The 26,821-nt window shown below is 36.8% G+C and overlaps 1 protein-coding gene across 2 annotated transcripts in view; it reads right to left on the bottom strand.

Annotated features, from left to right (window-relative positions):
• Positions 1-2,063: 2,063 nt before the first annotated feature.
• Positions 2,064-26,821, bottom strand: part of med17 (mediator complex subunit 17) — a 36,548-nt gene continuing 11,790 nt past the window's right edge. For both annotated transcript variants that reach the window (XM_073043332.1, XM_073043333.1), the window contains 7 exons: positions 15,020-15,172; positions 11,007-11,137; positions 6,644-6,828; positions 5,384-5,521; positions 4,881-4,998; positions 2,868-3,027; positions 2,064-2,519 (listed from right to left, as the gene is read on the bottom strand). In XM_073043332.1, the coding sequence (XP_072899433.1) occupies positions 2,311-2,519; positions 2,868-3,027; positions 4,881-4,998; positions 5,384-5,521; positions 6,644-6,828; positions 11,007-11,137; positions 15,020-15,172 (1,094 nt within the window). In that variant the 3' untranslated portion in view covers positions 2,064-2,310. The remainder of the gene's footprint in view (positions 2,520-2,867; positions 3,028-4,880; positions 4,999-5,383; positions 5,522-6,643; positions 6,829-11,006; positions 11,138-15,019; positions 15,173-26,821) is intronic.

Here is a 26,821-nt window from a genome sequence, read left to right on the forward strand (position 1 = left end):
ATGCAGAATCTTCACAAACTTCTGAGAGAGGCGCTGCTACGCTTTCTTCGTAATGACACTTACATGCTAGACCCAGGACAGGTTTTCTGAAATAGTAACACTGAGAAGTTTAAAGTTGTCGACCCTCTCCACCCTGATCGCTCAATGAAGACTGGCTCATGGGACCTTTGGTTTCCTCCTCCTGACGTCAATTATCATCTCCTTGGTCTTCCTGAGAGATTGTTGTGGCACTGCGCAGCTAGATTTTCACTCTCTCTACTATATGCTGATTTGTCACCACCTTTGATTCGGTCAACAGAGGTGTTGCCAGCAAATAAACTTGGCATTGGAGCTGTGCTTAGCTTCATAGACCTATGTATTAAGTGGGTAGAGTAGTGGGCTAAGCATACAGTTTTGTGGTGCACCTGTACTGATGGAGATCGTGAGGAGAAGTTGCCAATCACAACTGAATGGAGTCTGCAAGTGCGGAAATTGAGGGTCCAGTTGCACAAAGAGGTATCAAGGCCTAGGTCTTGAAGCTTTTTGGTTAGTTTTGAGGGGCTGATATTGAATATCAAGCTGTAAATCAAGGAAGAGAATCCTGATGTATGCATTATTACTGTCCAGATATTCAGGATTGAGTGAAGAGCCAATGAAATGGCATCTGCTGTTGACCTGTTATGACAGTAGGAAAATTGGAGTGGATCGAAGTCGCTTCTCATCACCAGCCTCTCAAAGTACTTCCTCATAGTGGATTTAAGTACTACTTATATCTAAAAATATTAAGGTGCAGCCTTCCTCATCTTGATTTATTGGGATATAGTAATGCAAAGGCTAGTATACTGTAATTAAACAGATGAAACATAGAATTCTACAGCACATTACAGGTCCTTTGGCCCACAATGTTGTGCCAATCATGTAACCTACTCTAGAAACTGTCTAGAACTTCCCTACTGCATAGCCCTCTACTTTTCTAAGCTCCATGTACCTAAGATTCTCTTAAAAGACCCTGACGTATTCGCCACTACCACCTTCTCTGGCAGTGCATTCCACACACCCACCACTCTCTGTGTACCTCCTTCCAGGCACCTTAAAACTATGCCCCCTCATGATAACCATTTCAACCTTGGGCAAAATCTTCCAGATATCCACATGATCAATACCTGAAGCAGAAATAACAACATTTTATATTTTTTATGGAATATGGATCAGCTGGCAATGTTGAAGTTATGGCAATTTAACCATTTGTCAATGCTTGCCTTTACAACTCCTAAAAATGAGTATACACAAGCAAATTCTTAGGATGTCTTTCCTGTGGAAGTTGCACTCTATTCAATGAAACTGGGCTCCATATCAACACACACAAAATGCTGGAGGAATTCAGCAGGTCAGGGAACATCCAGGCAAATGAACAAACTATCAATGTTTTGAGCCAATACCCTTCTTTCCTGTCACTTGAACTACAACGCATATTACATTCACCCTGCACTGCCAGTGTAGGAGATGGATAGAAACCAGTCAGTCTGATGCATCTGCATTATTAAACAGAAATCATTCACAGTTCATATGGTGCCTACATTGAAATTTAAGGATAGCAGTTCAAAATAAAAAAAACACAACTTTAAAAAGTACAAGGTATGAATAAGATCAGAAGTTTTAATGACATAAATATCCTTTATGCACCAGGACTTAGGCCAAAAAAACAAAGCAAAGATAAAGTATATTTATAAATGCCAATGCTTTTAAATAAAATATATTTATAAATGCAATAGGACACTGAATATACATTACAGAACATCTCTAATTAGCTAAAGTGGCACCATTATCCAAGAATTTCATAATGGATTTTGGTGAGCAGAAAGGTTATTAAAAGGTGTTGGGTTCCTTTTATACAAATAGACATTTCACTGGCCATTTGTAGAGTTAGTATCCCAGTTCCATTGCCTGGGGAAATATACTCAAGAAATAAATTTTTTGGGTAACTTTTTCATAATATAGCACTTCTATTATGATGAGAGACAGCTAGTTCAGTCTCAGCTCAATGATATGACTGTCATTGTTGGCTTTGTTAAATAATGCAGACATTTGCAAACAAATCAATTTACTTTATTTACAAACCATAGAAAATTATACACAGATGAACAAAAGATACAATAGCACCTTAACCACTAATTGCCAATAGTGAGTACCTATTAAAACTTTCACTCATTTCCATAATTAGTGGAATACATCTTTTCAATTTCAGTAAAACAAAGTACACTCAATGGCAGTTTTAAATTTGTATCCTATTGCTTCAGCAGAACGCTAAGTGGAAAGTACAAAAATCATCAATTATGGGCAAGGAGCAAGAGCTGCCATCAGGAGTTCCATTTTATAAACAAAGTTACGTCCTTCCATCTTACTCCACAGTACTTCCTTGTATGGTCCTCGAAGATGATTCCATTTACTGTCCTGCATCACATCACTCTTGGGAAGATCTTTGCACTGACTTCTAGGAAACTGAACCACCACTCTACAGCCACTTTCAGGCCCATTTCGTACTGTAACAAGAAATAACATATGATAAGAATCTTTATAAAAATTTACACACTTTCCACCTAAGTGTACAGTAACATCAGAACATAGTGCTCACTATCCAACAGATGATGTTTATGCCACTGCACTGAAAACCATTTAACACCAAAAATTGAAAAGAAACACTGCAAGTGACTTAAGACTCCCAGCCATTGTTCTGCTTGCTAATATTCTATAAAAGATAGAGTACACTTGGTATTGAAGAGAAGCTGAAGGAGGTGTATATAGATATACAAATGCACTTAAGCTGTATAATGTATCCATATTTGTTGAACTTAAATGATAATGTTTCAATTGTTGTAACATATACATACCTGAAATTGAATATTCTCCATTGGGTGAAGCTACAGTTATTGCAGAAGCATTCCCAATACTCTCCACTGGACCCAGGCCCACATGATTGCTGAAGCTCAACAGATGCCAGCCCATTACTTTGGCCAGCTGCTGAACTGCATGCACCTGGTGTTGTGACATCTATCAGAGACACAAAAAAAGACTTGGTTACATACAAATCAGGGCTCTACATTATGACATCAGAAAGGCAGAAAGTTATTTTTTTTATATATAAAATCAAAGTCTTCAGGCTGTTCATCAAATGACAAGATTATCTATACCTTGTTCATAATGTGCCTATTTGGATGCAATCTTTCAGGTGTAGTGGAGTTAAGGACCGTTAGATAAGCCATACAGGTATATGACAAAATATATTTTTATATCCTCAAAAATGTTATCAAACCAGACATCTTATTCTATAACATGCAAAAGAAAACCGATGTGTACCCAATGTTCTAACAATACCATTCAGGCTGCTGGAAATGGCAGCAATTCTATATTGATTTTCCAGCATTTCTGCACACACATATCACCAAGCTCATGATTCATGTGCATGGAGAAGTGATGAACTTAACCACTGATTCTCCAATAGTACTTTGATGTTGGTCCCAAAGCGGAGCATAAACTTGTCACAATTCTCATTCACTAAACCTACAGCAGATGGAATATCTAGTCTATCCACTTGAAATGAGGGGGAGGGCTGGGAGGAAATCAGGAAATTTAAATTGAGATTATGTTTAAAATTTTTTCCAAGAGCTTTGCTTTAACTTTTAATTAAAGTTATAATTCAGTGATTTCTATTAGTTCTTCGATGTTCTTGAATGAGACAATCAGAAACGAAGTCCTTTAGAGCCTTGATTGTTGGTCAGATGTTTTAAACCTTAAAAATCTAAGGCCTATTCATTTTGGACAGATTCAATCTTAGGAAGCAAATTCAATGCTAAGGGGTTTGGGAAACCAAGTCTGAGTTGACTAGTTGGGTCTGTGAGCAGCAAGTTCTAGCTCCAGATACAGTCGGCCCTCCTTATCCACGGGTTCCGTATGTGCGGATTCAACCAACCGTGGATCGGGAAAACCAGAAGTTCTCTCTCCAGCACTTGTTGTTTGAGCATGTACAGAAATTTTTTTCATGTCATTATTCCCTAAACAATACAGTATAACAACTATTTACATAGCATTTAAGTTGTATTGGGTATTATAAGTAATCTAGAGATGATTTAAATATATGGGAGGATGTGCATAGGTTACCGTGGATCGGGATCGAAAAAAAAGTTCTCTTACTAAGTAAGTCGGAACAGGTACATCCGGTATTATTTAGCGTCAGTTAGTCAAACGTTTGTCTTAGTATACAGAATATATTTTACCTTTCTATGCATACAAAACACTTAAGAAATGTATGTATTTCAATAATTAAACAACTGCATTGCTTAGTAATAATTGTAGTTCTCATCGGGGCAGGGCCTTTCACATGCTCCATTTTTCTCACTTTATCCTTTAAAATTGTTCCGATCATTGACCGACTGTAGCCTAACGCTTTTCCAATGACCGATGGCATTTCATCGCTTTCTGATCACTTTATTATTTCCACTTTATTTTCAATCGTGATCGTTTTCTGTCAATGGAACAGAAACACTGCAGATTCAGAGCAGGTTAAATAAGGCCCGGAGCTCTGCTGGGTCCTAAAGCCAACTGCACTGAGACAGGTTAAATAACAGACTTGAGCATCTGCGGGGAGTCCTGGAACCAATCCCCGTGGATAAGGAGGGCCCACTGTATTATAAATATACCTTATTGTACAATGTAAAATAAGTATGGTTATCACTGCCAGGATTAAATAGGAAATTTAGTCTAGATTCAGAACTGCAGTAGGTTATAGCTGCAATGCTATTCCATTTAGTGAATTAAAAGCTGCATCATTAAAACCTTGTTGTTTTAATGCATTTTTATGCCAAGTGTTTTGATTGTTCATGATATCATTTCTTTCATATGGTTACCTGGGAGAGAAGAAAATCCTGCAATTCCTGCTCCTGATGAGATATCGTAATTACTCTACCATCTCTGTGCACCACCTTAATCTGTTCAATACCAATGTTCAACTGCAGCTGAATTGATCTGAGAAGAAAAAAGTCACATTAAAGCAGGAATGCCATTTCTGATTCCAGAACTACAACTTTTCTATAAATATAAATCCATATAGCATTGCAGATGATGAGAATGCAAGGAAGAACAAAATATCATCTATATTGAAATGTGGATAAATAAAGGGCTACGTTTGGTCAGGTTAACAGAAATAAAATAATTCATATCTCCTTCTCCCTCACACACACACCACTCAAAAACCTTAAGATCAGAAAAGTCCCACCTCGAACACTTTGAATATAGTACTTTGAATATATCACATCTTCAAATACTCATATAAAGCATCCTAATTCAAATGTTAGCATCAACATTTACTTTTTTAAAAAGTCTACAAAGTCATTATTGCATAATTACTCACTTGCAAATCTGTTCATAGCCTTGGGATGTTATCAACACTTTTACACTGGATTCATATACATCATTAATGTTCGACCAGTGAGCCTGTATCTGTGGATCTTCAATACGACTGGCCAAGTTGTCAATTGTCCTTGCAGTTCTAAAGTTAAAAGCAAATAGATAAAAGCTAGTATAACTAAACTATTGAAAATTCCTTGTAATTTGTTTTATATGATTACACCTTGAAATTAAAAAAAAAGGACCTAGTGCTTTCCCTGCGTACATGACAAATAAACTCTTCTTAGGCATCCAGTGGGTACAGGTATCAATTATAACCAATGTCAGATTCTGCCAGAAGGTGGCAGAGCTTCATCAAAACTTCAGTTATAATTGATATCTGTATCCGGCTGGAAGTCTGAAAAGTTTATTTGACACCTCGAAATACTTTGGGATGCTTAGAGTTGCATGTTATCTACATAAGACTTATTTGAAAATAGGCCAGGTAGCTCTCCATTCCCTTCTCTCTTTAATGGGTTTGCTACCCTTATTTAAAATGTTTCTATAACCATTGCTTGTGGTACAGAATGCCACTTATACACTACTCTGAATAAAGTTTCTTTTGATTCCTCTTGCATATTTTGATGAGCATCTAATAATAATGACCTTGAGTTATGCTTTTCCCCACAACTGGAATTCTCTCTGCATCCATCTGTGGGGAAAAAAAACATAATTTTGTAATTTTACAAGCTTCTAATTCACTTCTCAACTTTTCTTCATGAGAAGGAAAGACCTGGTCTATTCATCCTATCCTCTTTTCTGGTATCACCCTTGTAAATTCTTTCGGCACTCTCCCATTACATCAATATCCTTTTTATAATACACATCCAGAACTCAGTGGTAAACCTGTGTTCAGATACTGATCCAAAATTATCATCTCTATATCTTTATTTCTCCAAGATCATTTTGTTCTTCTACCTCAACTAGACACCGAGCTTCCCAGTTTTTACTGATTAAATGACATTAATAACATAATTTTAAATTAAACAATACTAGATAATTTTAGATAAGAGAAAGCTCTATACACAGTGCTTGCTGTCCTCAGCAGGCATTTAAAGTGGAGAATTACATAGTTTTTAAACGTAATAACATTTATTCACATTAGCTCCTTTAAAGAATGCTAAATTATTTATCCTGAAAGAGCCAACAAAAATATTCTACTCTGAATACTTCCAACAAATTTAATATTTTTCTACATGCACAATTTACCCCCAGTAATACTCACCTACGTCTCAAAAAGATGTGCTTAGCCTGTTTTATGATCTTCTCCAGTAATCCTTCATTCTGCTGTAAGGCACTGATCTCTCCTTTGTCATATGCCAGGGGTCCTGCTAACCTCATTCTCTTCAGCCCAAAAGGTGCAGTAGCTGGGTGGGGCATCACTGAAGAATTCAAGGTCTGTTTATGGAACTGCAAGATAAAATTTAAGGTTTATTAAGGACACATGAGAATGGACTACACAGTTCCTCAATCCTGCCCTATCATCCAATAAAATCATCAGTAATTCTGTGTGATGGTATTGGGTTTGCTGAGCGCTACATTCTAAAATCAAACGAAGGTGCTTAGCCTTATTAGATATAAGTAGCAATGAGAGAGATTATGCCATAGCTACTCAATCTTCAAAGACTTTCACTTTTCTATTATTGTCCACGGTGAGCTTAGCTACCAATACCCACTAATCAAGCAGTGAGTTCCGTCTCCCTACTAAGGAGAAGATACTTCCAGCTAACAAAGTAGTTTAAAATACAGTTCATTTACTTTCAGTGATACACATTTGAATCCAAACAACACTCTCAAAGCACATTTAAAACTCACATAGGATTTCTGTCTTAAACATTTCCAAAGCAGAAAGTACTTCCAAAACATAGGTACAATTTCTATAATCTAAAGACATACAAAGAAGTAATTCATCACAGAAACTGAACCCAGAGGAACAGATTCCAGTTTGCTCCATGTTTCTTTCATGCTTCCTGATGCTCCTTACACTATTTCTAAGAATCCTGAAGTGCTGTCTACAATAAATACAGCTTCTTAGCCATTTGGATGACTTCACACACGTGATTATTTCCCCAGCTACACTTCTTACACGAAGTCTAAAAGCCTCTTGATGACATAGTTACCAGCTACCTACATTTATGCTGTAAAGCTAACTTCTCTGATTACACAAAACTCCCAACTATAAACACTTCAGTTATTGATATGCTAAATGACATTATCCATCTGGCCTGCAATATTCCTTGAACTAACCAATTTAGCATTGTCTGTTTTGAAACAAACGAAATTAAATAACCTACTGTCATAGACTACATCTCCCAAGCAGAAATAAACTAGGTGTTGTGAACTAGCAACTGCTTTCTATAGTCAAACCGCCTGCAATACAGAGCTTGTTTGTAAAGCTGTTTTTTAAACTTCAAGCTGATTACTGCTTGCCATTTACATTTAAAAACCGAAGACTGACTCCTGTTTACATCAAGCTAAATATTAGTTGTAAGTTTTCTTACAACTGTTTGTGATCTTACAAGTGGCAGCTGCTATGTTTAGAAAGAGAATTTCGCAAACATGAGCAAGAGGCCCACTAGCCCAAGTAGCAAATATCCATCACAACTCAAGAAAACTTCTCCATCTGGTCTACACATCTTGCAATTCCTTTTGTGTATTGCTCTCAGCTTTCAATACACCTTGCAATTTTTTTCCCTCCAGCTTGCTCCAATTTACATTTCATTCCAAATCTCTTCCTCGTTATATCCACACCTTTAAAAAGTAACACACCTACTTTACAAACAAGAGAAAATCTACAGATGCTGAAAATCCAAAGCAACATACACAATATGCTGGAGGAACTCAGCAGGCCAGGTAGCATCTATGGAAAAGAGTACAGTCGACTTTTTGGGCTAAGACCATTCATCAGAACTCATTCCTCCAGCATTGTGTGTGTAACTTTACTATCGCCCCTCTTTTCCTTAACTGACAGGGTGATTGTGACCCTTCAGTCCTACGTAGGAATCATCCAATGCAATATTCACCAATGCCAGATACAACCTGTTTAATACCCATGCTTGTAGGTTGCCTGTAGGTGGCTTGACCCATACTGCTCTCAGGCAATAAATACTGCCATGATAATGCAACTGAGAATGCACAGCAAATATCATTTTCTTTTCAGTAAGCACAGAGCCCAGAATAAAACAGGATAACAAGCCTTCACAGTATGCTCCTCAAAACTCTTAATTTTTTCTCAGTTTTATTCAATAATCCCCTCCACGATTCCCAATTTCTCAAACGGTTTCCTCTAAATAAAATAAATAAAACAGATCTCTCTACCTAATTTTCAGGAAAATTATTCAAACATAACATAATAAATATGTGTTAATTCCAATGAAATAATCAACCTGGAGCAGGACCAGGGTCCTTTGTCCCTTGCTTGACTTCTCTTTTTAAAGAATTCCTTGTATCCATCTTACATCATTTAAACAAACTTCCAGCTTTATTTATTTCCTACCTATAAAACTATTACTTATCAACCAAAATAAAATTCTTTCCTCATAATATATTCAATTTTCCATTGCAAAAACAAAACTAAAAAACCAAGGTGAACTAAGTTGCCATAGAGCCAAAAGCAATTTAAATTTTTTTAAAAAGCCATTAAATTTGTTTTTGCTATTTTTAAAGAGTATCGGGACAAGTGTATAGATAATGCCTGGCCCCAGCAAGCTTGTATTTGTGATTTTTAGTCTAAATGGCAGAAAGGGCAGTAACCAGCTTTAGAAGATCACTTGAACCTTGCTTACCGTCAGAATGTTTCACCATGTCAACTTAATTACCAAACTATAAAATTCAAATACAGGATTCTTACCTACAGAAAATGTAACGAGTTAACTGAAAACCTCACTACAACTTTGCCCACTGCTTTTTTTCTGCCCAGTATTTAATCCTATATCTATGGACTACAAAATTTCAAATAAAAGTTTGAAAGTAAATTTACTGAAGTACAATGTCACCATATGCTCCCATGAGAGTTATTTTCTTGCGGGTATTCACAGTAAAAACCAAAATACACAATAGAATCAATGTTCCCCCAAAATCCTCTTCACAGCTCTTTCCTTTCATTTTAAACAGACGTCCTAATATTCTTGATCCCCCCCCCCCTACTATGGGGAAAAAAGATTCTTGTCATCTATTCTATATATGGCTCTTGTAATTTTGTATTCCTCACACAATACTGAAAATGTCATCCAACTAGTGTTTTGTAAAGTTGCAACCTAAAGTACCAGACTTTATTCTTTCTTCCAACCTATGAAGGTAAACATACCATCAGCATTTGTCACCAAATGTTTCCAGTTTCAGGGAAGAATAGATAATAATGACAAGAACACAGTTCAATGTTCCTCAGCATCCTATCAAAATGACTTTCCAAACTGTACACTTTGCATATGCTGGCATTAAATTTTATCTATGTCAAGCTATAGTCTTAGAGAGCCTTCATGCTATGCACACCACCAACTTTCTTGTCATTTACAAACTTACATATCATCCTTGCTACATTCACATCCACGTTGTTAGTATACACCATTAAAAACAAGTGTCCCAGCATCAATCCCTGCAGTACACCATTGTTCAAAAGTTTGTCAGAAAAAAAATTCCTTTTACCGCTACCTTCTGCCTTTTATCACCAAGTTATTTTAGGTTCCAATTAGCCAATTCACCTTGGATCCATTCTGCCTCAATTTTCTAGACCAGTTTACCATGAAAGACATCAAATGCCTAAAGTCCATGTAGACATTTACTATACCCTTCAATAAACTTCTTAAATAACCTTACAGAAAACTGAACGATGGAGCCATGCCGAGTACCCTGAATAGCCCTTGCCTTTCCTAATATACATAAATTAAATCCTTGGGATCTTCTCCAATTATTTCCTTATCAACGACACGGCTCCCTGGCCTGAAGGTACCAGGATTATCTATGCTCCCTTCTTAAGTAAAGGAGCAGCATTGATTATTCTTTGGTCTTTTAGCACCACGGCTGTACTAACAGATGCAAAAATCTCCTTCAGGTCCCAGCTATCTCCTCTCTTTAGCAATGCGAGATAGATCTCATCCATCTCTGGGGATTTAACAACTTTCATGAATTGAATGACAGCCACACCACTGTCTTTTTAATTCTAACCTGCTCCAAATTTTCTATACATCCTTTTCTGAACTCACTATCTTCCACATCCTTCTTGGTGAACACAGATAAGAACTATTCATTAGGGCCTCACTCATGTCAGCTTATAGAGATTGCCTCGCTAGTCCCCAATTCTCTCCTTGGCTATCTTCTTGGTCCTGGCATACTTACAGAATAGCATGTGATTCTCCTTAACCCTAAATTGTCAATATTTCACAGAGCTTTAAGTGCTCCTAAATGCTTTCTTTCTTCTCTCTTTATTTCACTCCTCAGGGGGAATCCCAAGTTCCTTTTAAAATTTGGCTTTTCTTATCAAACATTTTATCAGAAGGCACCTTAAGATATTTATCTACATTAAAATCTAATATAAAATTGTTACAGCAAGTGATTTGCTCAAACAAAATTGTTTAAAGATCCTTCAATACCTCTCTCATTAGCTGGTGAAGGTTGTGTTCTAGCACATACAGGTGATCATCAGGCCGTTGCTTTTCAACAGAAGATTTCTGAGCTTTCTTATCATTCACAAAATGGCACAAGGAAATGGATAACTGCAAACCTAAGAAGTATTACACAAATTAATTTGTATATGCTATCCAAAAGATGCAAATCATATATAAAACTTCAAAAAAATCAGCATCTACAAGATACTTTTCAGATTGTTAGATGTTGCCACTATTAATAGCCAAATCCATGGGTCTAGACCACAGCCTCTGGACACACAGCTTTCTTACTCTCTGAACCGTCCACCCACTTTGCCAGTTCACATTCTGGACTACAAATGAACCACATGCCAGAACATTAGAAATTCCAAATTATTGGGTGCCAGATTATCGGAGTTTTACAAGGTAAATGAAAAAGTAACTTGAACTTAGCCAGTTTTATTAACATCTTTTTTTAGAGACAGTACATACTTGTAAAAAGACAGATCAGAAAACCACCACATTTAGTACTTTATACCTGCTGATTAATTTCTTACAGTACGATGATATAAAAATTTACTTCCCAGTAAATAACTTTGGGAAGAGATAAAATATTGAACTAGAGCAGTACGACAAAGAAAAGACCCTTTGGCATACAATATTGCGCTGAACAATATAAAACTACTCTACGATCAATCTAACCCTTCTCTCCTACACAGCCCTTAACTCTTCATTTTCCTTACACACGTGCCTATTTGTCTTTTAAATATCCCTAATGTATCAGCCTCTACCATTACCTCACCACTTGTGTAAAAAGAAACTACCTCTGACACCTAAACTTTCCTCCATCCACCTTAAATGGATGTCCTCTGGTACTGGCTATTGTCAGCCTGGAAGAAAAGTGCTGGCTATCTACTCTACCTATGCCTCCCATAACCTTATACATCTCTAAGAAATTGCTTCTCATCTTCTATCACTCCAAAGAGAAAAGTACTAGCTTTTGTCTTATGAGGAAAGCTTGAAAGAATTTTAAAATCTTCCCGTTAAATTATTCTTATTCAAATCCTTATCCAGCTCCTTTTTGAATGGTATGGATAAACTGGACTCCACTACTACCCATATTCCAATTCTTACTACTCTTTACACACAAAAAGTTTTACCCTCTTTTCCCGATTATTTTCAATCAATGCTGCTTAGTTTTGACCATTCCATTAATAAGAATAGTATCTCTGTATTTGCTTTGGGCCACCAAAGTAGGTTTAGCAAACTGAGTATTTTGTTTTGATAATTCCTCCATGACTTATACCAGGAGAATTTGTGTCAGTCATAATTTTGGGGGTGAAAAAAATCCAATAGGAGTTACTTAAAAGAAGCCAGGAAGAATTCTGTACAGGCCATCCTGGGTTGTAAATGTCCAACTAATGGACTATTATTTGTAATCCAGCTCCCATAAAATAATTAAATTCATGCCTGGTGTATGTACAGTATTCATCTTGAAATATGGCAGAGTTTTGTTTCTTCTCTTTCCACTTTTAGTGAGTATTTCAGAAAAGCATAGATTTATTATAGACAGTCAGCATGACTTACTGCAGGGGAGGTCATACCTTACACATTTAGCTGAGTTTTTTTTTTGAGAAGGTGACCAGGATTGTTGAGGGAGGGCTGTGGATGTTGTATACAAACTTTCAACAAGGGTCCTTATGGTAAACTGATCCAGAAAATAAGGCAGATAGGATCTTTAGAGAATTGGTAGACTGGTTTCAAAAATAGCTTGACCATAGAAGACAGAGTAGTAATGGAGACATGTTACTCTGATTGGAAGTCTATGACCAGAGATACTCTGTATATAATGTTGTTTCTGATATACATATCAATGGCTGAGTAAAAACATATGTGGGTTGAGTATTAAGTTTACAGATGACAAGAAAATTAGCCAAGTTGTGGACAGTGAGGAAGGTTATCAAAGGAGGATATAGACCAGTTGAAAATACAGGCTGGGAAATGACAGATAGATTTTAATCCAGACAAATGTAAGGTGTTGTACTTTGGGAGGTCAAATGCAAGAGTAAATATGTAGTAAATGGCAGGACTCTTAGAAGCACCTGGTACAGCTATGACCTGTTCCTCGGTCCACTGCCTCGGTAATAACTTAGGATCTTTTCCAGTTTATCAGAGGGCTCAAGAAGGAGCAAGTCCAATGGGTAATGATGAAAGTGTCTACTGACAATGGGGGCAAAAGTCAACCTAACATTTCCTTCATCCTGCTGGCCACCCTCGTGATTGACTGCATTAGTTTGTGTGTGAACACAAAGTACATGGACACCAATTATAACTACTTACTAAGGTCCTACTTATCCCTGGTGTTGCTGAAGAGAGGCCTAGCCAGCCTAGTCAGCTGAACATTGGTGGAGGAGTACTCTGTGGAAGTGTTCTTCCGTAATCATCTCTGACCACGAGTCCATAGGCAGTGGTCAGTGTAGAATGTACTTCTGACACTATAGAAAAGGGAACTATGGATTCTATGGGCTTGTTCCCTAAACAAACAGTCCAAACCATATGGCAGAATACCTCACTGTTAGATCTGACCAACAAGCACCAAGACCTCTTTTACTTGGCAGTGAGAGAAGCCCACCCAGGCAGAGCTTTCCTCTACAAATGACTCATCACTCTAAATATACATTGCCCTCAGAACATCTGCAGTGGAGATGAAACAATCACCCACCTCTTTGCAGAATGTGGATTTGCAAAGGGGGTGCGGAGGAGAATGCAATGGTCCGTAACTGGTCTAGACCCAGCAGTTGTGTAATAGAGGACTCTCATCTACATGCTGCTTCCAGGGACACACACCAAGACAGATATTATGTGTTGCTTGAAGGTCATTAACGATAAAAGATGCCCTCTGGTCTGCCCTAAACGTAGCACCAAGATTCGAGAGAATGATGCAGGCTGCCTCAGTCCAGCCTGCAGATGTACATGCTGAGGGATGCACAAAAGCTTCATGCAGCCAATGCTAAGGTACTCTGCAGAAGAGCTACTGCATAGGCTCCTTCTATCACCATACAAAGAGGGGCTGAGTAGGGTGGGGAAGAGGGGAAAGCCCCTCAAACAATCAAAGGCTATGATTACTTCAGGAAGCTACATGACTGGCAATGGCACTATGTTTCTTTGTGCCTTTATCGCTTTAGAATTTACACTACGCTTTGCAGTACCAGTAACCAGAGTTCAATTCCCGCAGCTGACTGTAAGGAACTTGCACGTTCTCCCATGACCGTGTGGCTTTCCTCTGGGTGCTCTGGTTTCCTCCTATAGTCCAAAGACATACCAGTTGGTAGGTTACTGGTCAAGGTAAAATTGTCCCATGATTAGGATAGGGTTAAATCAGGAGCTGCTGGACAGTGTGGCTCAAAGGATCAGGAGGGCATATTCCCTGCACAGTATCTAATAAACAAGTGCACCGACCGTAAATATAAAGATTTTTTTTGCACTTTCTTCCTTTGTATTTATACATTTTTAAAAATAATGACTAAAGCTTAGTTTTGAAATATAAAACTTATTGCCCCACAATATTGAGTGACTAAAAATAAAATCTGACAAAAATGTTGTTTCTTTCATACTTTTTTTCCACCACAAATTCTACAAGAGAAAAACTATTCCATATCTCAAGTTTTTTGAATTCTGTGCTGGTGCATTTCCACTACCTGGAGGGTTCAGCTGTCTTGCAGTCTTAGTTTATTGTCATTGATAAGTTTGCCTTTCATGCATTTGCAGCAATGTTCCCCCAGTTGCTGCAACTGCTGATGTTCTAATAGATGACATGAAATTGAACCATGAAACATTATTAAACTGAAAAAAATTATCATCAAGTTGAAACATTTCAAACAGATTTAACAATACAAAACACACATAAAATAAACATGTTTCAAATCTTACATTTAGCCCTGCATAAAAGTTTTCCTCAAAGTTACAAGCATAAAACAACAGCACTTAAAATAAATGCTAAAACAAATTCAGTGCCTTACCTGGAAATGGTTGAGAGATGATCTGGTTCTTTACTACAATGTGTGGTACCTGTGATTTAATCTGAACTGCTTCTCGGGACAGCTGTGCGAAGATTTCTTTACACAACAGAACATTTTGTGCTTCTTCTAGCTTTGTCTGCCAGTGTGCATTACCTATAAATTATGTGTAGTTTAAAATCTGCTTAGAACATTTGATGTATACTTCCATTACTTAAAATATTTCTCATCTGCAATATCTATTATAACACTTTCAGATTCATTCATTTTCTTAACAGATTCCTCCAAATGAAGTCATTTTTGGTTGCAATTTTGGCATTCACCCTGCATGAAAACCATTTTAACACAACAAGGAGAAAGCTCTTGATCACACAAAATAAAATTTTCTACATGTTCTATTGTCCATCAGGCAACCAAGATCAGAAAATAGGCAGGAATCCTAACCACCCCCCGCCGTCTCCCATCACCATACATATTTTTGAGAGACACAGATCAAAGGCATTAGAATAATGTTCTTCAGGTGCATAAATCTCATAGTATATCAGAAGCACAAAAGTTTTCCAGCACAATTTTGACAATATTAAAAATATTTATTTAAAAAGTTGTTAATAAAAAGCTCCACATTAGTGATTAATAACTTAAAAGTTATTTTAATTATATAGAATCATACACAGTAACAGGCCCTTTAGCACATTAATACTTATGCAAAGCATCAAGGATTTACAGAATCATCTGCATTCTTTATTTTAATTAATTTCCTATTGAAAACTACCCTAACTAGAATGTTTGCAAGAGAAGTACCATCGGGAAACAACTTGGGCTACGTCCACACTAGACCGGATAAATCCACAACCAAAGCTTTTTCTCTTCGTTTTGACCCTCCGTCCACACTGTAACGGCGTTTTCCTCCCCTGAAAACAGAGCTTTTCTAAAACACTCTCCAGAGTGTGTAAATTTGAAAACACTGGTTGGGTGGTGTAGTGTGGACAGGGAAGCCAGAGCTTATTAAAAATGCTGTCATGATGTGTCTATGGTTGTGGGAAATGTTTCCAGGGTGACCCTTTTGTGGGAGTGGGGAAGATGTTGGTGAGCCACCCGGGGGTCTGTGCGTCCGTATGTGTAGCTATGGTAGTGGCTGTGAGGCTGGTATTGTGGCGGTGAAAAGTACTGGGGGGGGGGGGGGGGGAACGTCGTCATATTTATCATTGCAAATCCCTCTGCAACAGAGTTAGTCAGTTTTTCAATGTTCATCGTCAGCTGGGTCACACTGTCTGTGAACTCCCTGTCGGTCGCCTCCATACGCTCCAGTATTTGTTCTTTTAGTTTTATGTCCTCCTGCACGAGAGCCAACAGCTGTCCGTCGTTTGGCAATTTCTTTTTGAGTTTTTCTGGTCTGTAACTGGACAAACATGCACCAAGTCTTACACGGCAAGATTCGACACCAAACATGTTGCAGCCATCACCTATTGCTTGGTCCAAACTGTCGGAGTTGGGTGTACTCATCGAAGTAGGTGAAGAGGCTGAACTTCGGTCGCTGTGATGTGCGTCAACCCTATCCTCCACATCGCAGGTTTCAATGCTACCGCGGAAATGGAATACCGTTTCCTCTTCGTTTGTTTTCTGTAGATGTGTCCTGTGTATGCCCAGTAGGAGGAGTTTTGCCCAAATACCCGTTTTAATGTGGACGGAGGTATTTTCAATAACGCCTGGTGTGGACGCCTTATCGTTTCTACGTGAAACCGGTGTTTTCAAAATTATCAGGTCTAGTGTGCACATAGCCTTAAATTACAAAGTGCTATTACCACCTGTTAGAACCTCACTCCTGCAACACATTAGAAAGATAACCACACTTTGTGTGAAAGTTATCGTATACTTTTCTTATTTGAAAAGGAACAAGGAGGAGACAGTTTACAGAGAAGAGGTCGAACAGTTTGAGGCCAGGAAAATAACTTTGTCAACAAGACAAAGTAGTTTGTTATTGACATCAGGAAAACTCAGACCCCTCTTTATATCGGCAGCACAGAAATGGAAACGGAGTCGTTTCAAACTCCTGAGAGTGCACATTTCGCACCTCTCATGGTCCCAGAACACATTCTACGCAATCAAGAAGGCTCACCACTGCCTCTACTTTCTGAGGAGGCTGAAGAGAGCTGGACTATGCACATCCACAGCATATTCATGTCATTCTAAGGAAGCACAATAGACAGCATCCTAACAAGCTACATCACTGCGTGGTATAGGAACAGCACTATGACACAGAAAGGCTCTACAACGGGCAGTCAAAACTGCCCAACACATCACAAATCCAGCCTACACACAAGAACATATTCTGTACAGAAAGGAGCCAAAAAAGGACATCATGAAGGATCTCACTCACCCTGCTCATAAACTGTGTCCCACTCCCATCAGGAAGGAGGCTAAGTAGCATGCATCCACATCAAGACAACCAGACTTGAAAACAGTTACTTTCTTCAAGCAGGAAGACTGATCAACACCTCCACCCAATAAGCCATCTCTCCATAGACATTACTATTTTATCATTTCCTGTCGGTAACCTTACATTGACATTCCTGTGCCTAGCGGCACTTTATAGACATAAAAACAATCTACGTACAAGATATCTTATTTATATTTGTGTCTTTTTATTATGATTAATGTGTTCTTTTTATCAAAGCCAGAGTACCAATTATTTAGTTCTTCTTTACACTTGTGTACTGGAAATTACATTAAACAATCTTGAATGACAAAATAAACATACCTGAAAAATTACCTTTTTTTTCTAATTCATTTACAGATGAGGGCATCATCAACAGCTGATCTTTATTGCTCAACCCTATTCGTTCTTTAAAATGGCAATGAGCTATCGTCTTCAACCTTACTGTGGCCTTTTGTGAAAATACTTCTAAGTTGCTATTGGGTTGGGAGTGCCACGAATTATATCCAGCAACAATGAAGGACATTTTTCAAATTCAGAGTAATGTTCACAAGGGATAAAAGCTACATCATGACATTCTCAGGTATCTGCTGTCTTTGCTTTCCTCAATAGAAGAGGTTAATAAAATTTTAATGTTCAATGTTGCTTTGAAATGACTGATTATAGAACAGTCAGCTTGTAGTGTTCAACACCAGGCTAGCAGCATCAAAAATGGTTTTGCCCTCTAGAATGGTACACCTGAAAGACATTTATTGTGCACTATTATCTCCAACTGTGGTGGGTTTATTATTCATGAAAAGAAAGTCAGCTGTATAGTTGCACCATCTGCTGCAAGGTGGAGATGTAACATTGAACTGACACCACCAATTACTTGCATTATAAGACTTAATTTTATCTATTTGAAGGCTTGCTGTCATATTAAGACAACACAAAACGATGGTATGTAATCACCTTTGTAACCACTTACAGTTGAAGTCAGAAGTTTACAGACACCTTAGCCAAATACATTTAAACTCAGTTTTTCACAATTCCTGACATTTAATCCTAGAAAACATTCCCTGTCTTAGGTCAGTTAGGATCACTACTTTATTTTAAGAATGTGAAATGTCAGAATAATAGTAGAGAGAATGATTTATTTCAGCTTTTACTTCTTGCATCACTTTCCCAGTGGGCCAGAAGTCTACATACACTTTGTTAGTATTTGGTAGCATTGCCTTTAAATTGTTTAACTTGGGTCAAACGTCTTGGGTAGCCTTCCACAAGCTTCTCACAGTAAGTTGGTGGAATTTTGTTCCATTCCTCCAGACAGAACTGGTGTAACTGAGTCAGGTTTGTAGGCCTCCTTGCTTGCACACACTTTTTCAGTTCTGCCCACAAATTTTCTATCGGATTGAGGTCAGGGCTTTGTGATGGCCACTCTAATACCTTGACTTTGTTGTCCTTAAGCAATTTTGCCTCAACTTTGGAGGTATGCTTGGGGTCATTGTCCATTTGGAAGACCCATTTGCAACCAAGCTTTAACTTCCTGGCTGTTGCCTTGCAATGTTGCTTCAATATATCCACATAATTTTCATTCCTAATGATGCCATCAATTTTGTTAAGTGCACCAGTCCCTCCAGCAGCAAAGCACCCTCACAACATGATGCTGCCACCCCCATGCTTCACAGTTGGGATGGTGTTCTTCAGCTTGCAAACCTCACCCTTTTTCCTCCAAACATAACGATGGTCATTATGGCCAAACAGTTCAATTGTTCTTTTTCAATCTTTTTATTATTATTATTATTAATATCAACATAATAAGATTGATACATAGATAATGGGATTACAAACATACACATTTCAACTGAACATGAGAGAATACATAAGCAACAGTTACAGTATAAATGAGTCTTCCCAAATCATGGACGATACAAGTAACCAATAAACAAGGCAAACCTAGGTATATCGTAATATGTATTAAAAAAAAGAAAACAGAAAAAGAAAAAAAATTATGCAAAAAAAAACAAAAAAAGAAAAAAAGAGAAAAAGAAAAAATGAAAAAAAGGGCTGTTTATAATATCTAACAAAGATACAAAATCATCAGTGTCGTCAACTCCGATTCACTCAACATATGTAAAATCAAAACTGGAAAAACAAATAGGCTTGGAACAGGGTCATATTACATCATATGAAAATATTGAATAAATGGTCTCCATATCTTTTCAAATTTAATAGAAGTATCAAATACAACACTTCTAATTTTTTCTAAATTTAAACATAACATAGTTTGAGAAAACCAATGAAATACGGTAGGAGGATTAATTCCTTTCCAATTCAACAAAATAGATCTTCTAGCCATTAATGTAAGAAATGCAATCATTCGACAAGCAGAAGAGGATAAATGAAGTGAGTCCATCATTGGTAAACCAAAAATTGCAGTAATAGGATGAGGTTGTAAATCAATGTTCAATACCGTGGAAATAATATCAAAAATGTCTTTCCAATATTTTTTCAAAAGCGGACAACACCAGAACATATGAGTTAAAGATGCTATCTCTGAATGACATCTGTCACAAATAGGATTTATATAGGAATAAAAATGAGCCAATTTATCCTTGGACATATGAGCCCTATACACAACCTTAAACTGTATTAATGAATGTTTAGCACATATAGATGATGTATTAACTAATTGAAGAATTTTATCCCAATTCTCAATAGGGATAGTAAGGTTAAGTTCTCTTTCCCAATCATTTTTAATCTTATAAAAGGGCTCTGAATGTATCTTCATAATTATATTGTAAAGTTTTGATATTAGCCCTTTCTGAGAAGGATTTAGTTCAAACAAATTCTCCAAAATATCTGAAGACACAAGATTTGGAAAGGTAGGAAGTACAGTATTTAAGAAATTCCTAATCTGTAAGTATCTAAAGAAATGAAATCTAGGCAAATTATATTTATTAGATAATTGTTCAAAAGACATAAAACAATTATCCAAAAATAAATCGGAAAAACGTAGTAATCCTTTAGTCTTCCAAGCTGAATAAGCTTGGTCTATAATAGAAGGATAAAAAAAGCAATTGGATACAATAGGAATATTTAAAACAAACTGAGTCAACCCAAAAAATTTCCGAAATTGAAACCATATACGTAAAGTATGTTTAACTATCGGACTGTCAATTCATTTCTGCAATTTAGAAAGAGCAAAGGGAAGAGAAGACCCTAAAATAGAACCCAATGAAAATCCTTGTACAGATTTAATTTCCAGGTTCACCCAATGAGGGCTAAAAGATAAATCCCAATCCTTTAACCAACATATCAAATATCGGATATTGACTGCCCAATAATAAAATCTAAAATTAGGCAATGCCAATCCACCTTCCTTCCTTGCCTTCTGTAGATATTTTTTACCTAATCTAGGATTTTTATTCTGCCATATATATGAGGAAATTTTTGAATCAACATTAGCAAAAAAAGATTTCGGAATAAAAATTGGTACCGCTTGGAATATATATATATATATATAAAAACTTGGGTAAAATAACCATCTTAGTAGCATTAATCTGACTTATCAGAGATAAAGATACTGGCGACCATTTAGTAAACAAACATTTAATCTGATCGATTAGGGGTAAAAAATTAACCTTAAATAAGTCCTTATAGTTTTTGGTGATTTTAATCCCTAAATAAATAAGAGTCATTAACTAATTTAAAAGGTAAATTTCCATAAATTGGAACCTGTCTATTTAAAGGAAACAATTCACTCTTATTAAGATTTAATTTATACCCGGAAAAATTACTAAATTGAGCCAACAATGATATAACTGCAGGAATGGATTTCTCAGGATCAGAAATAAATAATAATAAATCATCTGCATATAATGATAGCTTATGTATATCCGTCCCACGATTAATGCCAAAAATGTTCTGTGATTCTCTGATAGCAATTGCCAAAGGTTCTAAAGCAATATCAAATAATAATGGACTAAGAGGACAGCCTTGTCTAGTACCCTGAAATAAACGAAAAAAGGGAGATCTTTGATTGTTAGTAAGCACCAAGGCTACTGGAGTATGATATATCAGTTTAATCCAGGAAATGAATGTCGGACTAAAATTAAACTTCTCAAGCACAGTAAATAAGTATGGCCATTCAACTCTAATCAAATGCTTTCTCCGCATCTAATGAAATGACACATTCTGAAGTGCTATGTGAAGGAGTATAAACAATATTCAATAATCTCCTAACATTGAAAAAAGAATAGCGATTTTTAATAAAACCAGTTTGATCTTCCAAGATAATTTGAGGTAATACCTTCTCCAGCCTGGATGCCAGTAACTTGGAAAAGATCTTGGAATCTACATTCAATAAAGATATTGGTCTATAGGATGCACAGTCAGTAGGGTCTTTATCTTTCTTCAATATTAAAGAAATGGAAGCTCTATAAAAAGATTGTGGCAGATTACCCAATCTAATTGCTTCTTCGAAAACTCTGCATAACCAAGGAGAAAGAGTAGCGGAAAAACATTTTAAAAATTCTACAGTATACCCATCTGGACCTGGTGCTTTCCCAGAATTCATAGAGGAAATAACCCCTTTAATTTCTGCATCCGTAATAGGAGTTTCTAATATTGAAAGATCATCTGATGATAATTTTGGAAAATTCAATTTCCCAAGAAAATCATACATGGTATTATAATCATGAGGGAATTCAGAATGATACAGGGAGGTATAAAAATCTTGAAAAGGTTTGTTTATCTCATCATGGTTAACTGTCAGATCCCCATTCTGCTGACGAATCTTAGTAATTTGACGTTTAACCGAAGCATTCTTCAATTGACTCGCTAACAGTTTACCGGATTTATCACTATGTATATAAAAATCAGATCTGGTTTTCATTAATTGATTTTCACTTGAAGATGTAAGTAATAAACTATGTTCCATTTGAAGTTCAACCCTTTGTTTGTAAAGCTCCTCACTAGGAGTAGTCGAATATTTCTTGTCAATCTCTTTAATTTTTTCAACCAATAAAAGAGTTTCCTTCTTATTGCGTTTTCTCAGACCAACGGAGTAGGAGATAATCTGTCAATGTATATATGCTTTAAAAGTGTCCCGAAGTGTTCCGCAAGAAATATCATCCGTGGAATTAGTTGAAAAGAAGAAATCAATCTGTTCCTTCATAAATTTAATAAAATCCGGATCTTGCAATAAGGTAGAATCAAATCGCCATTGTCTAGCATTAGAAGCTGTATCCGTAAATTTAATAGAAAGTTTTAATGGAGCATGGTCAGAAATGGCTATAATATCATAATTACAACCAATTACCGATGGAATAAAACAAGAGTCAATAAAAAAATAATCAATTCTCGAGTAGGAATGATAAACATGTGAGAAAAATGAAAACTCTTTGTCCTTAGAGTGCCGAAATCTCCGAATATCAAAAATTCCATTATCAGTCAAAAAAGAGTTAATATAAGTGGCCGACTTATTAGGTAAAGTCTGAGTAGATATAGATCTGTCCAACAAAGGATTTAAACAACAATTAAAGTCACCACCCATTATTAACTTATATTCATTTAGATTAGGTAGAGAAGTAAATAAGGACTTAAAAAAAAAATCAGGATAATCCACATTTGGAGCATAAACATTAACCAGAGCAACCTTTTTGTTAAAAAGTAAGCCAGTAATTAACAAAAACCTACCATTCGGATCCGAAAAAATATCATGTTGGACAAATGCAATAGAGGAGTCAATAAAAATTGAAACTCCCCTTACTTTAGCATTCGAATGGTACTGTTCACCCCTCCAAAACCTAAAAAAACCGTACTTGTCCTCTTTCCTCACATGAGTTTCTTGTGCAAAAATAATATGTGCATTCAGTCTTTGGAATTGGTTGTGAAAATCTTTTTTCGTTTAATCGGATGGTTTAAGCCATTAGTATTCCAAGAGACAAAATTAATAGTCTGAGCCATATTTCTAAAATCAACCCTTTGGTATATAAAGGGTTAACAAAATTATGAACTCATGCACCCGGAAGAGGAACAAAAATAAGGGGCGGACCCGGAAATGACGACAACGCGGACATTTTAGTAGTTTAAAATCAGCCCAAATGAAAAAACTAAAAAAAAACTGGTGTAAAGAGCATAAGATTTAGAAATAGACCCCCCCATCCCCCCACCCAAGAGGAAAAAAAGCCACCCCAGCTAGGAAAAGGCTGGGAAAAAAGAGGAATGAAACTAAATCTACCCCCATATCAGCAGAAGGCAACTCCGGATATAAAGGATAAAAAAGATCCACCCAAACTCTAAAGAAATAATAATCACTATACTGAAACCAAACTTCTTAATATAATTGCTAGTAAAAAAAAACCAAAAAGAATATAATCACTAGTAACTTATAAATCAGGTTAAAACCCAAACAAACCATAAAAAATTTAAACTGTGATAAGAAATGCATTATAGGAAGAAGACGAGAGAAAAAAAATGGCGAAATCAAAAAAAAACAAAAATATTTTAGAGAAGAAACCGCCATCTTAGTAAAAGAAATTCACCTTCAAAGGATTAATAATAATGACCAAAGCTAAAGTACAGTGATTGAAGTAAGTAAAATAAAAAGATTAGTACATCAAAAAAAACTTTAGCTGGAGTATAAAATATAGAGTAAACCTACACCAATAGCCAGAAACAAAATCTGGTTTTGGAAACAAAAACCATCTAACAACGATCAAAATCACTCATTTATTGAAGATGAGAATCCGCAGCAGTAGGGAAGTTCTCATTCAGAAAGCTTCTCGCTTCAGATGTAGAAAAGAAAACACGCCGAGATGCATTGGGAGGTGAGATTCTGAGCTTCGCAGGGTATAAGAGCGCAGGTTTTAGATTTTTCTCATAACATTCGGACATCAGAGGTTTAAAAAGATGCCTTGTCTTCATTACTTCTGGACTAAAATCCTCCACTAATCGAAAATCAAATTCTTGGAATTTGACAATCCCTACACGCCGAGCCACATGAATAAGTTGCTCTTTAACATGCACATAGTGAAATCGGACAATTACAACCGGTGGTTTAGCTGAAGCACTTGGTGATCGACGCATAATTCTGTGAGCACGATCAAGTAACGGAGGACCGTCAGGGAATACAGAAGGGAACGCATCCTTTAAAAGTTGAGCAAAATACTTCAGGGGTCCCCTTGTTCAATACCTTCCGGGAGACCAAGTATGCGTAAGTTCTGTCTTCTGGACCGATTTTCAAAGTCGACACTCTTGGCTTTAAGTGTTTCCACCTGTTTAATCGTCGAAGATAATTTCTGCTCCAGTTTTTCGATTATCAAGTCTCGCTTCCGAGCATCCTCTTGCAAAGCTGCGAATAAAGCTTGCTGCTGGTTAACTACTGAATCAGTCTTCTCCATATAAACCTGAAAAGCCTTTATATCTTGTTTGAAAACTCATTGTTGTTCTTCAAATTTTTCATTTAAAACCTCCAATAACATTTCATAAGTCAATTCAGTGCGCTTAGGATCGGTCTTTTTCTTCTTCCCGTTCCCGTTAGAATCTTTCCCAGGGTCTCGCCCTTTAGATCTCAGAGCCATTTCTGTATTCATTTCTTCAAAATTCACAATAAACTCTTAAAGGTAAGTCCAAAAAAGTAGCAAGAATCTTTTGGTGTAGGTAAAAGTAAGTTAAATAAGGGTGATCATAGGTTAAAAAAAGTAAAGGTTATGGAGCGAATCTGAAACAGTGCTCACTCCATGAGCGTCTCCTGCTGACCTCTAACAAACAGTTCAATTGTTGTTTCATCAGACCAGCGGACATTTCTCCAAAAAGTAAGATCTTTTTCCATGTGCACTTGCAAACTGTAGTCTGGCTTTTTTATGGCAGTTTTGGAGCAGTGGCTTCTTCCTTGCTGAGCAGCCTTTCAGGTTATGTTGGTATAGGATTCGTTTACTGTGGATATAGAAACTTGTCTACCTGTTTCCTCCAGCATCTCCACAAGGTCCTTTGCTGTTGTTCTGGGATTGATTTGCACTTTTCGTGCCAAAGTACGTTCATCTCTAGGAGACAGAATGCGTCTCCTTCCTGAGCGGTATGACAGCTGCGTGGTCCCATGGTGTTTATACTTGTGTACTATTGTTTGTACAGCTGAACGTGGTACCTTCAGGCACTTGGAAATTGCTCCCAAGGATGAACCAGACTTGACATCATTTTCTGACCTCAATCCGATAGAAAATTTATGGACAGAACTGAAAAAGTGTGTGCGAGCAAGGAGGCCTACAAATCTGACTCAGTTACACCAGTTCTGTCTGGAGGAATGGAACAAAATTTCAGCAACTTACTATGAGAAGTTTGTGGAAGGCCACCCAAGATGTTTGACCCAAGTTAAACAATTTAAAGGCAATGCTACCAAATACTAACAAAGTGTATATAAACTTCTGACCCACTGGGAAAGTGATGCAAGAAGTAAAAGCTGAAATAAATCATTCTCTCTACTATTATTCTGACATTTCACATTCTTAAAATAAAGTAGTGATCCTAACTGACCTAAGACAGGGAATGTTTTCTAGGATTAAATGTCAGGAATTGTGAAAAACTGAGTTTAAATGTACTTGGCTAAGGTGTATGTAAACTTCTGACTTCAACTGTAAATAAAGGGCCATCTATATTTCTACACCTTAGAAATCTTTTTTTAATTGCTTGTTATTTGTTAATCTTCCCTGCCTCTTTTACCTGCTCTCCTAAGACCTTCACAAAACCAAAATATCTCAAAGCCCTTTACAGCCAACTTTGCTTTGAGAGGTAGGAATTGTAACTGCTTTAGTGGTAGTGTTAACTGTAGTATAACAATCACTTGGTCTCTGGAAAGACACAATATGGAATCTTTTATTCACATGAACTCAGTTTAACATTTCTGCCAAAAGCTGTCTTATCTGATGCAGCACTTATAACCAGGTTATTCTTTGTATGGTATCATTAAGGTAGAGGAACTGTGATATAATCCTCAAAGAGCTGTGCCAACATTCACATGTTTGTGTTGGATGTCACACTACTGGAAGATCAGCCATTTTAGTTTTCTCTGAGCAGTAGATCAAGAGAGACTTAATATACAATTACCCTTGGCATTGTCTCCAAAAAGAGATATGCAGCCTTTGGTAATACACCAAAGCTTCTTCCTAAATCTGTGTGTTATAATTTCATCTGTGATGTGGAACATAAATCTACCATCATTAATGCAAAGGGTGATACGCTTAGGACAGATGATAGGCAAATCAATGTTGTGAAGTTTTCATATATAAAAAAATCAAGTTCCTAGAATCATTCCACTTTCAAACAGGCAATAAATATGTACATTAAAAGGTAAGATTTTCTATTGTGTTATGCCATTGGCCCCCTCCTTTGTG

This window comes from Hemitrygon akajei, chromosome 4, assembly GCF_048418815.1.
Source record: "Hemitrygon akajei chromosome 4, sHemAka1.3, whole genome shotgun sequence".
NCBI lineage: Eukaryota > Metazoa > Chordata > Chondrichthyes > Myliobatiformes > Dasyatidae > Hemitrygon > Hemitrygon akajei.